The sequence below is a fragment of the Dama dama genome, chromosome 8, assembly GCF_033118175.1.
Source record: "Dama dama isolate Ldn47 chromosome 8, ASM3311817v1, whole genome shotgun sequence".
Lineage (NCBI taxonomy): Eukaryota > Metazoa > Chordata > Mammalia > Artiodactyla > Cervidae > Dama > Dama dama.
The window spans coordinates 44,390,729-44,405,169 of record NC_083688.1 but is presented as its reverse complement, the minus strand read 5'-3'; the positions used below and the strand labels follow the sequence as shown (position 1 = coordinate 44,405,169).

Genomic DNA, 14,441 nt, shown 5'->3' with positions numbered 1-14,441 from the left:
GCTCTAGGTATAGAGACAATCACTTTTCAATGAAGAGGCATGAATGTCTATGTAATTGAGATGAGAATTCACACATTCTCAGTCACTCAGAAGAAAACAAATTGTGAAAAGTCACAAGTAGAATCAAGGCAAGGCCAAAAGCTAAACTCACCATATGCATTTCTCAAGAAAAGCTCACAGGAGTTCTTAAGCCTACCAAAGATGGTTCCTAACATCTTTGGTCATAGAGACCAACTCTTCTTTTCATGATTCTTGTGTTTCGTTGCCACCATCTTCTAAAGTGTCAGAATTATGCTCATAAATAACAGAGGTAGATCTCCCAGATAGTTCATCATAAATTTCTTCATTTTTGGCAATTATCTTTTGCCTATAAAGAGAAGATTTATCACTATAGAGGTGAAGGGTAGAAAGGGATATAAGACATCTGGGAGGCAGAGAAATGTGGTTTTATTCCTTCACTGGCTGGGAGTGGTCTCTTTCAATATTTGCAGTGATTTTGAATTTAGGGAGACATGAAATTTGGATTACCACATTCTCATATGAAGAATTTATGACAAAATTAACACAGTGAACAATTTCCCTTTGCTAAAGTATTGACCAAAAGTTACTTCAATGATCTCAGATGCATCTTCAGGCAACAGTATAATTTCTGACCTGAGGTTGATTTTCATAGGAACCAAATGCAGCTGCATCTAAAGGTAAACTATTGACACCTAAGTCCCATGTAAAAAAAAGATACCAACAAAAGACTCTTGAATGGGGCTTCCCTGATAGCTCAATTGGTAAAGAATCCTCCTGAAATGTGGGAGATCCGGGTTCAATCCCTGGGTTGGGAAGATCACCTGGAGAAAGGAAAGGCTACCCACTCCAGTATTCTAGCCTGGAGAATTCCATGGACTGTACAGTCCATGGGGTCACAAAGAGTCAGACAAGATGGAGCAACTACTATTCTTCATTAAATAGAGTAGGGAGGCCAGAAGGGGGAGCTCTCACGCCCTGAGATGGTAGCAGAGCCCAAAAGGAAGAAACACTCCTCTTGTTTTCTAGTAATAACTCAGGCAGAGAAAAGTCATGGACTCTGTTTACTATAGCCCTCCCCTATTACTTTTTCCCCTCTATAAAAGCATTCTTTTCCCCTTGCTATGTGGGACCTTGCACATGGCTTGCCATATTTCAGTTCAGTTCAGTTCAGTCGCTCATTCATGTCTGACTCTTTGTGACCCCATGGACTGCAGCATGCCAGGCTTCCCTGTCCATCACCAACTCCCAGAACTTACTCAAATTCATGTCCATCAAGTTGGTGATGCTATCCAACCATCTCATCCTCTGTCGTCCCCTCCTCCTCCCGCCTTCAATCTTTCCCAGCATCAGGGCCTTTACCAATGAGTCAGTTCTTCACATCAGGTGGCCAAATTATTGGAGTTTCAGCTTCAGCATCAGTCCTTCCAATGAATATTCAGGACTGATTTCCTTTAGGACTGACTGGTTGGATCTCCTTGTAGTCCAAGGGATGCTTAAGAGTCTTCTCCAACACCACAGTTCAAAAGCATCAACTCTCAGCTTTCTCTATAGTCCAACTCTCACATCCATACATGACTACTGGAAAAACTATAGCTTTGACTAGACAGACCTTTGTTGGCAAAGTAATGTCTTTGTTGGCAATTAAAATGTCTTTTTAATATGCTGTCTAGGTTGGTCATAGCTTTTCTTCCAAGGAACAAGCATCTTGTAATTTCATGGCTGCTGTCGCCAACCACAGTGATTTTGGAGCCCCCCCAAATAGTCTCTCACTGTTTCCATTGTTTACCCATCTATTTGCCGTGAAGTGATGGGACCAGATGCCATGATCTTTGTTTTCTGAATGTTGAGTTTTAAGCCAGCTTTTTCACTCTCCTCTTTGACTTTCATCAAGAGGCTCTTTAGTTCTTCACTTTCTGCCATAAGGGTGGTGTTGTCTGCGTATCTGAGGTTATTGATATTCCTCCCAACAATCTTGATTCCAGCTTGTGTTTCATACAGCCCAGTATTTCACATGATGTACTCTACATGTAAGTTAAGTAAGCAGGGGGACAATATACAGCCTTGACATATTCCTTTCCCAATTTGTAACCAGTCTGTTTTTCCATGTCCAGTTCTAACTGTTGCTTCTTGACCTGCATACAGATTTCTCAGGAGGCAGGTCAGGTGGTCTGGTATTCCCAACTCTTGAAGAATTTTCCAGTTTATTGTGATCCACACAGTCAAAGGCTTTGGCATAGTCAATAAAGCAGAAGTAGAGGTTTTTTCTGGAACTCTCTTGCTTTTTCGATGATTCAACGGATGTTGGCAATTTGATCTCTGGTTCCTCTGTCTTGAACATCTGGAAATTCACAGTTCATGTACTGTTGAAGCCTAGCTTGGAGAATTTTGAGCCTTACTTTGCTAGCATGTGAGATGAGGGCAATTGTTCGGCAGTTTGAACATTGCTTGGCATTTCCTTTCTTTGGGATTGGAATGAAAACTGACCTTTTCCAGTCCTGTGGCCACTGCTGAGTTTTCCAAATTTGATGGCATATTGAGTGCAGCACTTTCACAGCATCATCTTTCAGAATTTGAAGTAGCTCAACTGGAATTCCATCACCTCCACTAGCTTTGTTCGTAGTGATGCTTCCTAAGGCCCACTTGACTTCACATTCAAGGATGTCTGGCTCTAGGTGAGTGATCACACCATTGTGGTTATCTGGGTCATGAAGATCTTTTTTGTACAGTTCTTCTGTATATTCTTGCCACCTCTTCTTAATATCTTCTGCTTCTGTTAGGTCCATACCATTTCTGTCCTTTAATTGAGGCCATCGTTGCATGAAATGTTCCCTTGGTATCTCTCATTTTCTTGAAGAGATCTCTAGTCTTTCCCATTCTATTGTTTTCCTCTATTTCTTTGCATTGATCACTGAGAAGGGTTTCTTATCTCTCCTTGCTATTCTTTGGAACTCTGCATTCAGATGTTTGTATCTTTCCTTTTCTCCTTTGCCTTTCACTTCTCTTCTTTTCTCAACTATTTGTAAGGTCTCCTCAGACAAACATTTTGCCTTTTTGCATTTCTTTTTCTTGGGGATGGTCTTGATTACTGCTTCCTGTATAATATCACAAATCTCTGTTCATAGTTCTTCAGGCACTCTGTCTATCAGATCTAATCCCTAGAATCTATTTCTCACTTCCACTGTATAATCATAAGGGATTTGATTTAGCTCATACCTGAATGGTCTAGTAGTTTTCCCTATTTTCTTCCATTTAAGTCTGAATTAGGCAATAAAGAATTCATGATCTGAGCCACAGTCAGCTCCTGGTCTTGTTTTTGCTGACTATACAGAGCTTCTCCATCTTTGGCTACAAAGAATATAATCAGTCTGATCTTGGTATTGACCATCTGGTGATATCCATGTGTAGACCATGTTCGTAGACCCCAAATTGAAATTCTTTGGTGATTCCAAAAAACCCCATCATTGCTGGAGAAATAACTGGCCATCTATTTGTTTGATGTCAACATTTGGTGGCCAATACAGGGGCCAGAGATGATCCTCAGTGGCTCTGGGACTGGTGAGCAAACAGTTGCAGTGCTCACAACTGAACCCACTGAGTTCACTGTTTTTCTCGATGACCCTGGAGTTTGAAGGTATATCTTTCGTCTGGATCTGAACCCGTGCCCTCTTTGCTCTCTGACTTTATTCGGAATCTGTTTTAAGGTTTTGTGTTTCTGGTTAAGGCCTTGTTCTATTTGTGAGTACTCATTTGGCACTTGGGTCTGATTTTGTGATTGGACTGTTTCAACGAAAGCTGGCTGAGAAGCTGTCAGCCCTTTCCTTTGGGAACGGGAGCTGCTTCACTGAAGCTGAAGCTGTTGGCCCCTTCCTTTGGAACACGGGCTGTTTCCTGGAAACTGGCTGAACACCCTCTGGACTGGCTACTTTGGGATCAAGCTGTTTCATTAGAACTGGCTGGTATTAGCCGGTAGGCCGTTTGAGCTGAAAGCTGTTTGAATTGAACTGTTCGCGCTGTCAGTTATTTGAAAATTATTCTTTTATTCCAGAGAGAAACCTCTGAGAAAGGGGACCCCTGTTACCTAGGTATTTTGAAATCCCAATCCCAGGGATTCCAACCAGTTTAATGTTTAGAAACTGTGGTCCTCAAAACAAAACAGAAAACTGTGGTCCTTCCTCATGTGCATTTCTAGCTGAATGGACTAGTCCAAATCAAAGGCAGGTTAGGATCTCAATAGCCATTATGGGGAGCTTTTGAAATCTCCAAACTTAATTTTCTTAAAACCAAATTAGACAACAATAATTCAAAAATTTCCAGAACTGAGTGGAATGCTTATTTTGAGCCTAGTAAATGTCATCACAAGTCTAAAACTGCCTCTCTGCAAAAATAAGATTTTTAAGGTTAACTGAGGCAAACAAATAGTTAAAGAAAGATAAAATGGTTGCTGAAGCTTCTGGATCGTCTTCTTCGGCCTCTTTGTCTCAGGCTCCATCTCTGTTTCTATCCTGAGTCTCTTCTTTGGCTCTTCGTGACCAGACTCTGCCTCTGGCACCATCCCCTCCTTCCCTTCTATGCTGCTTACACTTCCTTTGTATCCTTTGCTCCGCTATAGTAATTCCCTTACTGAACTTTCCCTTCTTTCTGAAATTCTCCCCACTCCCTCTTCCTCTGAACTTGTCAGAACCTGTCCCTTTAAAATTAAGCAGTCTGAGAATCCAGATCATTAATTTCTCATGCTCCTTGGACTAAAGCTGAACTGTGAGCCATGGTCAAAGATTCAGAGTAACCAAAGAGCCTCACAGATTTGCTTAGGAGTTTACTATAGTCATTCAAACTTACTGACCTGGTTTCTCTAACTTATAAAGTTCATATATATGCTTGTTGGGGAAGGCCAGTCTCAGTATTGGATGAAACCTGCTAATTAAGAAAATCCTAACAGATCTCAAAAATTACAACCAGGAGACCTACTAACTTATATGGCTTGAGTAACCACTAGGTGACTTCATCGCATGAGTCCTAGGGCTTTTCCAAAGCCTGTTGATTAGAAGAAAATTCAGGCTTGCACATAAAAATGTAACAAACCTGTTCATGACAAATTATAATTGACTTCAGATTGTCTTTAAAGAAAATTCTGGTCCTCCTAAAGAGTTTGATTCTACCCAGGAAGCTTTTAACTGTACTTATTAATGGGTTGAACTAAAATCTTTCCCTTCTAAAAGGACCAGATAGAATGGTAAATTTACGTCCACTCCAGATTTAGTTCATTTGGCAAACCAGCTCTCTGACACTCATGGATGAGTCACCCATAAAGAAGACCACCAAAATTCTTATCTTCAATTTCACAAAATTAAATTTCCTAAGCCAGACCAGAATCCTCCTAGTTTCTCCTGTTATTGCAAAGAGCCAGGACATTGGAAAAGAGATTTTACAGAGTCTAGCACTCCAGGTTGCTTCAGCCCTCTTAACCAGCCTTTCCAACATCCTTTCAATTCTCAGTGATGGGGCTCCAAGGAACTCCAGGGGCTCTTCCCAATCCTCCCTCCCAACTGGCCTGAAGAAACTTTTCTCCAAGTTGGGGATGTATCTCTTTCAGTCCTAAAAGACATCAGAGCCACACTCTCAGTGCTCAGCCCCTCTACAACAAAGCGGCCCCTGCCTCAGAGTTCTAAAACACTTCAGAGAGTGGGGAATCTCTAATGAGCCCCAAAAGGGTCCTGTCTCTGCATTTACTTCCTTTTTTTAGGTCCTTTGAGACACAACGTCCCTTTCTCCTTAGTTCCCCCATCTCTACCCATTTATTAAGCTGAGACTTCTTAGAGAAGTTTCTTGCTGGAATTTCTTTCTCCTCATATAAAATAATTCTATAATTTGACTAGAATCATCAAAGCAGCCAACTAGGTGAGTTAAAAGACCCTGTGACATCTTTTATTTGCTCCATCTCTCATGGACCTAAAGCTTATTCTGGAAACACTGATCATCTGTCCTTCCTGAATCAACTACTATCTTCATTATGGGCAAAATCTCCAACTGATATTGGCAAAATTCACAGTGTACTTGCCATCAAGATATTCAAATAGATCCCTCAGAACCTCTTCCTAGAATTAATTAATACCCCATAAGTAAAGAAGGCCTTCAAGGCATAAAGCCCTTAATAGAAAATCACAAGGCTCAAGGCCATGGATTTAAAAATAATTCTCAGTCGCAAAACTGAATAAACCCAGAGAGTGTCAGATAAACCTCATATGTTGTTTTGCATTAAAAACTAATACGGGAAAGGGAGAGGGGTCTCCCAACATTATTTTAAAAGTGCTGACCTCAGAAGGTAACTTCTGTGGCCGGCGAATATCCCCCTGCCTTGACTTCATGAAGGAATGCCTAGGTTCATTTCCACCCATCCCTCACCCATCACCACACAACATGGAACCATAGTTCCCTGATCAGGGATTGATCCCAGGCCCCCTGCAGTGGAGGCATAGAGTCGTAACCACTGGGCTGCCAGGAAATTCCTACGTTCACTTTCTGAAGACAATTCAGCCACGTCTTTTTGAGCAGCATCGTTCATACCTTAGATGAATGTTTTCTTCTGTCAAGTGGTGTATGGTGTACTTAAACTTGTCTTCAGCTTCAGTAAGCTTGATCTGGAGTGTTTTCTCCAGAGTTGCTACCACAGCTTTCTGAAAGACAGGTATATTTTAATAGCCATCTCTCCTAAATTAGATTCACCCACAGCAGAGCTACATGGCAGAGGGTTCCTCCCTCTAGCTCCCATCCCCACCCCAGCCAAGATTCACCTCTCTCTGGAGTTCCATCTGGGTTTGGTAGAGGGTTGTGTTAAGTGATTCTAGGATAAGAGCTTGAGCATACAACTCTTCCTCTATGACCTGGGTGAGAAGAAATTGTTTCAGGACATTGCACTGATGTCTACCCATTTATCCTCTTGTTCAGGACATTTGGATTAGAATGTGAAGGCATCGACTTTAGCCACTCCTTCTCCTGCTCTGTTACTATGCCTTGTTCATGCTGCTCCTCTATGTCTCGCTAGTCTATACCCCTCTCAACAGCCTCACTGGAACTGCCCCAGAGCCAGCCCTCACCAGAGCTCACATGGGTTGTCAAAATAGCTACCATTATCTATTCATTAAACAAGTATTTATTAAATATCTAGTATGAATTCCAACTACATGACTGTCTAGAAAATGCAGAACCATAGAGACAGTAAAAAGACCAGTGGTTGCCAGGAGTTAGGAAGGGAAGCAAGGAATGAATAGGAGGGTGGAGGATTTTTAGGGCAGAGACACCATTCTGTATGATGCTGCAGTGGAGACTGCGGGACATGATGCATGTGACAAAACCCATAGGATGCAAACAGGTGTGCCAGCCCCCGTATACCAGCTGCTGCACTGTACTACGTGCTTCTCGAGGTACTGTACTGTAAGATTAAAAATGTTTTCTTTATTTTTTGTGTTTGCTTGTTTTTTATGTACATATTATTTGCATGAAAGGTATTGCAAACCTATTCGAGTACAGCACTATATAGTCGATCGTGTTAGTTGGGTACTTAAGCTAACTTTGTTGGACTTTTGAATGTACTCTCAGAATGGAACTTATTCATGTGTAGGGACTTACCGTACAATACAAAGAAGGAATCTAAGATAAATTGGATTTTAGTTGATAATAATATATTGATATGGATTCATCAGGGGGCTTCTGAGTGGCTCAGTTGTAAAGAATCTGCCTGCCAATGCAGGAGACGTGGGTTCTACCCCTGGGTCAGGAAGAGCCCCTGGAAAAGGAAAAGACAACCCACTCCAGTATTCTTGCCTTGGAAATCCCATGGACAGGGCTACTGTCCATGGGGTCCCAAAAGAGTCAGACATGACTGAGCATGCATGCACCATCACTTTTATTGCAATGGCATTGGGCAAAGCACTGTACCAGGTCATTTGGCATTCTTTCATTGAAGTATTTATTTCAAAATGAATAAAATTAATTTATTTATTCATTTAAAAATTTTCAGTTTACTGGTTGTCTGTGATATGGCAGGCACCATTCTAGGAACTGAGGATTAGTGGCAAGGAAAGCAGCAGACAAAAATGCCTGCCTTCCCCGAGTTTATCAGGTTGAATGGTTGTAAGTCAGTGTGGAAAAACAAAACAGAAAAAAGGAAGTGTCAGGCAGGTTGTTGAGCCTTTAAGGAGAGCAGCCTCTGAGAAGCTGGCATTTGGAGAAAGACAGGGAGGAGGTGAGGAAGTGAGCTGTGTGGATATCTGGTAAAGAGCTTTCCAAGAAGGGAAAAGATCAAGTGCAAAGACTCTGAGGTGGGAGAAATCGGGCCTGTTAAGAAACAGTAAGCAGTCCAGTGCCACTGGAGCTACATGATGGTGAGAAGGAACGATTGAGACGAGGCAAGGGGAAAGAACCCCCAGCAGACAGAACCCCCTAGACCAAAACAGGACTGGGGAAATTCATGTTTCCGCCACGCAAGTGTGTTAGTCACTTCAGTTGTGTCCAACTCTTTGCGACCCCCTACACTGTAGCCTGCCACGCTCCAGCCAGAATATAAAAACCCTTTTAATACACAGAGATTACTCAGCAGTAGGAAAAAAAACTAGCCCTAGATCAAGACTGCTTTAATTTTGCCTAACAAAGCTTAAAACCAAGGTTTGAAAAATCAAACTGTTTCCAAGTAACTTCTTTTTTTAAAGAAACGGCTCTGTGTGTGTGTGTGTGTGTGTTTTAGTTTTTATGATTTATTCGGCTGTACTGGGTCTTTGTTGCTGCAAGGAGGCTTTCTCGAGTTGCAGTGAGTGGGGGCTACTCTCTGGATGCTGTGCGTGGACTTCTCCTTGCCGGGGCATCTCTTGTTTCAGAGCACGGGTTCTGGGGCTCATGGGCTTCAGCATTTGTGACGTGTGGGCTCAGTAGTTGTTGGTTCCTGAGCTTAGGGCACAAGCTCAGTAGTTGTGGTGCACGGGCTTAGCTGTCCCTTGGCATGTGGGATCTTCCTGGGTAAGGGATTGAGCTCCTGCCTTCTGCATTGGCAGGCAGATGCTTTACCACTGAGCCACCAGGGAAGCCCATTTCCAAGTAACTTAACTGAATCCCAGAACAAAGGTTAATGGTACTTAAAGGAGCAAAAAAATATTCAGCACCTAGTAAGGTAAAGGTCACAATGGCTGGCATCCAATAAAAAATTAAGCAAGAAAATATGACCATACATGAGGAGCAAAATAAATTAATTGAAATAGACCCAGAAATGACACAGTGATAGGATTAGTAGTCAAGCTCATTAAAGCCATTCTCACAGCACACTGAGTCTACCTCATACCAGAGTCCACTCCTTTACCTTGAAGGACATTATGACTGTTTGCCCAACAAAGCCGAAGTCCCGCCTGGGCTCTACGATGTCATCCCATGCTTTCAGAATGGCTAATCTTTTCCCAAATGGGTCCATTCTGGATTCAAATTAAATTCACCGTGGAAGAAGAACCACGAGGCAGTTTGTGGGTTTGAACAATTTCCCTTCTGATATCTCCTTTATGGAAGTGCTATAATCTGTTCCAGAAAAAAAGTTCCTAGAGAGGCTGTGGGGGTGAGGTAAATACATTCAGAGTTTTAAGGAAAGGCTTGAAGTCAGAGTTCCCAAGAGGCAGTATTGTACTTTTCAGAATCTGATGGAAGAATCTGGCATTTTACTGTTTAAGGCTCACTTGTTGTTAAAGCCTTGTGAGAAGTGGAAGGCATTTAACACTGAAGATCTCACAGTATATTGTTCATATATTTGTTCAGATCTCGCTCTAAAAAGACAGCAATGGCTTTCTTTTTTCAGATAATTCTAAAATCCTTTTTGACAGTGAATCCAGCAAACTCAGCTTTGTGTGTATGTGTGCTAAGTCACTTTAGTCGTGTCTGACTCTTCGTGACCCCAAGGACTGTAGCTGGCCAGGCTCCTCTGTCCATGGGATTCTCCAGGCAAGAATACTGGAGTGGGTTCCCATTTCCTTCTCCAGGGGATCTTCCTGACCCAGGGACTGAACCCGTGTCTCCTGTGGCTCCCGAACTACAGGCAGATTCTTTACCGCTGAGCCCTGGGGAAGCCCTAACTCAGCTTTAGCTCTTTTGTTTTTCAATGGTTTGGGGGAAATTATCATAGATTCCATTTTATTTAGAGTGTATCATTTTAGCAATATATTTGTAAGAGGCTAATTCCACAGGAAAAATGAAAAAGCTTACCTCTTTTGTCTTTCTAAGCTCCTCTAATTGCAAGGTATCCCTTTCATGTTGTTTTAAGAGCTCCTAAAAAGAATTTTATTTAGAAAAGGTCAGCAACTAGGGTTCTGGCACTTTTTTCAGAAAATTAAGAAAGCCAGAATAGGATTCAGGAATGCAATATTCACCAAAGCTCAGATGTTGCTTTAATAAAGCACACATTATAAAGTAGTGACGTGACATGTTGAAGTTAAATGATGAAAATCTTACTCAGACTCAACCTTAGTTTATCAAGAAATATTAAAAGCAATCAAAAAAAAAAAGCAATCATATTTTCATTAAAGAGTTTTCTTTTGTTAGGGTACAGATTTAATACTGTTAAATATCCAATTTTCCACAGACCAAGCTTTACATTCATTGCAATCCCACTTAAAATACCACTAGGCTTTCTTGACAAGATAATTATAAAATTTATATAGAAATTCAAAGGCTGCAGAAGAACCAAAATAACCTTGAAAAGCAAGACCAAAGTTGGAAGATTTTTTTTCTCCCTGATTTTAAGCTACAGAAATGAAGACATTGTTTTGTTGGCCTAAATATAGACAGATAGTTGAATGGAGCAGAATGGAGAGTTTGCCCCCTACCCCCTCAAATACAACAAAGACATCAAGGTAACTTAATGGAGAAAGGGACATTTTTTTTCAACAAATCATTCTGAAACAATGAATATCAATATGGAAAAGATGACCTAAGATCTTTAACTTGTTCCATACCAAAAAAAATTATTCAAAATAGATCACAGAATCATAAATGCTAAAGTTATGAAACTTTTTAAAAATTAGAATATCTTCATGTTCTTGGAATAGGCAACAGTTTCACAGGGGACACAAAAAGCTATTACGAGACGAGGAAAAAGTCGATAACCAACTTTTCATCGAAAGTAAAAGTTTTGCATGTGGAGAGACAATGTGAGCAAAATGAAAAGGCAAACCACAGAATTCACAGCATGTATATCTGACAAAAAACTGTATTCATAGTATAAAAAGTACTCCTACATACCAATTATAAAAAGGCAAATAACACAATTTTTTTTAACTGGCAGAAACTTGAACCAAACTCCACAAAAGAAGACATATAAATGGTCCAATAAGCATATGAAAATTTGTCTGACATAATTAGTCATCAGGGAAACTAAAATAATAATGAAATAGCACTTTATACTTATTGCTGAGCTGTGCTATGCTCAGAGGATTCTGTCATGTCCAACTCTTTATAATCCAATGAACTGTAGCCTGCCAGGTTCCTCTGGCCGTGGGATTCTCCAGGCAAGAATACTGGAGTGGGTTTCTGTGCCCTCCTCCAGGGTCATACCCATTGAAATAGCCAAAATTGAAAGATCGGCAATACTCAGAAATTCCCTGGCAGTCCAGTGGTTAGGACTCCACACTCACTGAGGCCCTGAGGGCCTGGGTTCAATCCTTGGTCAGGGAACAAAGATGCGTGGTGCAACCAAAAAACAAAATTAAAAAAAAGCTTCTTAAGGAAAAGATTAGTAATATTAATTGTTGATGATATAGAACAACTGGGATTCTCACATAGTTGAGATGCAAGAGAAAAATGGCACAACTTCTGTGGAAAATATCTTAGTACTTTGTTATAACGTTAAACCTATCCCTACCTTAGAGTCCAGTAACAACGCATCTAGGTATATACCCATGAGAAAGGAGAGCATAAGTCTACAAGAATAGTTACACAAGTTATTTATCCAAGCTTTGTTTGTAAAAAGAAAAAAATAGAAACAACCAAAATCTCCAAAAACAGAAAAATGGTGAGCACATTGTGTTATATTCCTACAAAGAAATACTACTGTGCAATAAAAGGAAGAAATTACTGATAAGAACAATGAATGGATAAATTTCACAGAAATAATTGAGGGGAAAGAAGCTACACAACAAAGCACATATAGTATATGATTCTATTTAAATGAAGTTTAAAAACAGGTGAAACTAATCTATCATTGTTTCACCTGTTCACTTGCTCCTTGGAAGAAAAGCTATGACTAACCTAGATAGCATATTAAAAAGCAGAGACGATACTTTGCTGACAAAGGCCCATCTAGTCAAAGCTGTGGTTTTTCGAGCAGTCACGTATGGATGTGAGAGTTGGACCAGAAAGAAAGTTGAGCGCATGGAAGCAACCTAAATGTCCATCAGCAGATGAATGGATAAGGAAGCTGTGGTACATGTACACCATGAAATATTACTCAGCCATTAAGAAGAATTCATTTGAATCAGTTCCAATGAGATGGATGAAACTGGAGCCCATTATACAGAGTGAAGTAAGCCAGAAAGATAAAGACCAATACAGTATACTAATGCATATATATGGAATTTAAAAAGATGGTAACAATAACCCTATATGCAAAACAGAAAAAGAGACACAGATGTACAGAACAGACTTTTGGGCTCTGTGGGAGAAGGCGAGGGTGGGATGTTCTGAGAGAACAGCATTGAAACAAGTATAATATCAAGGGTGAAACAGATCAGCAGCCCAGGCTGGATGCATGAGACAAGTGCTCAGGGCTGGTGCACTGGGAAGACCCAGAGGGATGGGATGGGGAGGGAGGTGGGAGAGGGGATTGGGATGGGGAACACATGTAAATCCATGGCTGATTCATGTCAATCTATGGCAAAAACCACTACAATATTGTAAAGTAATTAGCCTCCAACTAATAAAAATAAATGGAAAAAAAAGTTTAGTAAAAATGAAAAAAAAAGAAAGAAAGCTGAGCACTGAAGAATTGATGCTTTTGAATTGTGGTGTTGAAGAAGACTCTTGAGAGTCTGTTGTACTGCCAGGAGCCAAACCAGTCAATCGTAAAGGAAATCAGTCCTAAATATTCATTGGAATGGCTGATGCTGAAGCTGAAACTCCAATACTTTGGCCGCCTGATGCAAAAAAACTGACTCCTTAGAAAAGACCTTGATGCTGGGAAAGATTGAAGGTGGGAGGAGAAGGGGATGACAGAGGATGAGACGGTTGGATGGCAACACCACCTCAATGGTCATGAGTTTGAGAAAGCTCCAGGAGTTGGTGATGGACAGGGAAGTATGGCGTACTGTAGTTCACGGGGTTGCAAAGGGCTAGACGTGACTGAGCGATTGAACTAGACTGAACTAAATCTATAGTTATAGGAATAAAAAGAGTGGTTGTCTTGGGGCAGGTTTTGAGGTAGATAGGGGTTAGCTGCAAAGGGGCACAGGCATGCTTTCTGGGTTGATGAAATGTTCTAGGTCTTGATTTGGATGTTGGTTACATGGGGCTTTCCTGGTGGCTCAGATGGGAAAGAAGCTGCCTGCAATGCGGGAGACCTGGATTCCATCCCTGGGTTGGGAAGATCCCCTGGAGAAGGAAGTAGTTACCCCCTCCAGTAGCCTTGCCTGGAGAATTCCATGGTCAGAGGAGTCTGGTGGACTATAGTTCATGGGGTCACAAAGAGTTGAACATGACTGAGCAATACTTGACTTCACTACATGGATGAACATGTTTGTCAAAACTCATCGAACATGAGTTTTACGTGTCCAGACTTGCTCAGTTTAGTTTGCAACACTGCCATTTCTCTTCAGTTACAGTCAAGGGTGAGAAGATCATTCAGACTGATATTTTGGCAAATAGGGAATTGTGGGCTTTGTATATGTTTTAACATTCTATTATTTCCTATGAATTACAATTTTCATTCCAATAATCCTGTGGTAAGATTGTCTAGATAAAGAATCACAAAATGACAACCTGCTTGCAGAAGTTTCCAGGGAAGCAGGAAAAGGAGGACCATACCCCCCAAAACAAAGAGTTTGCCTCATTACAGAGGCACCCCTGCAAACTGGACATCCCAACCAGACTGCACATTCAACCACTGATATGTTTGCACTGAGTTACCTCCTTCTCCTGATTGAAGTTTTCAAAGATAGCTGTGTAGGACTCATTTATTTTCTTCCTTTCTTCTTCTGATTCTAACTCAAACTTTCTGGTTATCTTATGTTCTGTGGAGATGAGGAAATCACATATATGGGTAAATGTGGGAAAAATAGACCACAAAGAAAACCAGAATATCTGAAGATAGTAGAAATTCCAGACTGGGTCAAACGCAAGTTCCTTTCAGCCTGGTGTTTAACCTCTGACGCTCACCTGGAGATGCCTGAGAATGAGGTGAATGT

General features: G+C 41.0%; 1 protein-coding gene across 2 annotated transcripts in view; it reads right to left on the bottom strand.

Moving 5' to 3' along the window:
* Window positions 1-210: 210 nt before the first annotated feature.
* Window positions 211-14,441, bottom strand: part of FLACC1 (flagellum associated containing coiled-coil domains 1) — a 29,100-nt gene continuing 14,869 nt past the window's right edge. The window contains exons 10-15 of one of the 2 annotated variants that reach the window (XM_061147949.1): window positions 14,164-14,267; window positions 10,252-10,314; window positions 10,012-10,033; window positions 6,810-6,946; window positions 6,583-6,692; window positions 211-367 (exon numbers count right to left, since the gene is read on the bottom strand). In XM_061147949.1, coding sequence (XP_061003932.1) covers window positions 244-367; window positions 6,583-6,692; window positions 6,810-6,946; window positions 10,012-10,033; window positions 10,252-10,314; window positions 14,164-14,267 — 560 coding nt within the window. In that variant the 3' untranslated portion in view covers window positions 211-243. The remainder of the gene's footprint in view (window positions 368-6,582; window positions 6,693-6,809; window positions 6,947-10,011; window positions 10,034-10,251; window positions 10,315-14,163; window positions 14,268-14,441) is intronic. The other variant, XM_061147950.1, reaches the window with a different exon arrangement.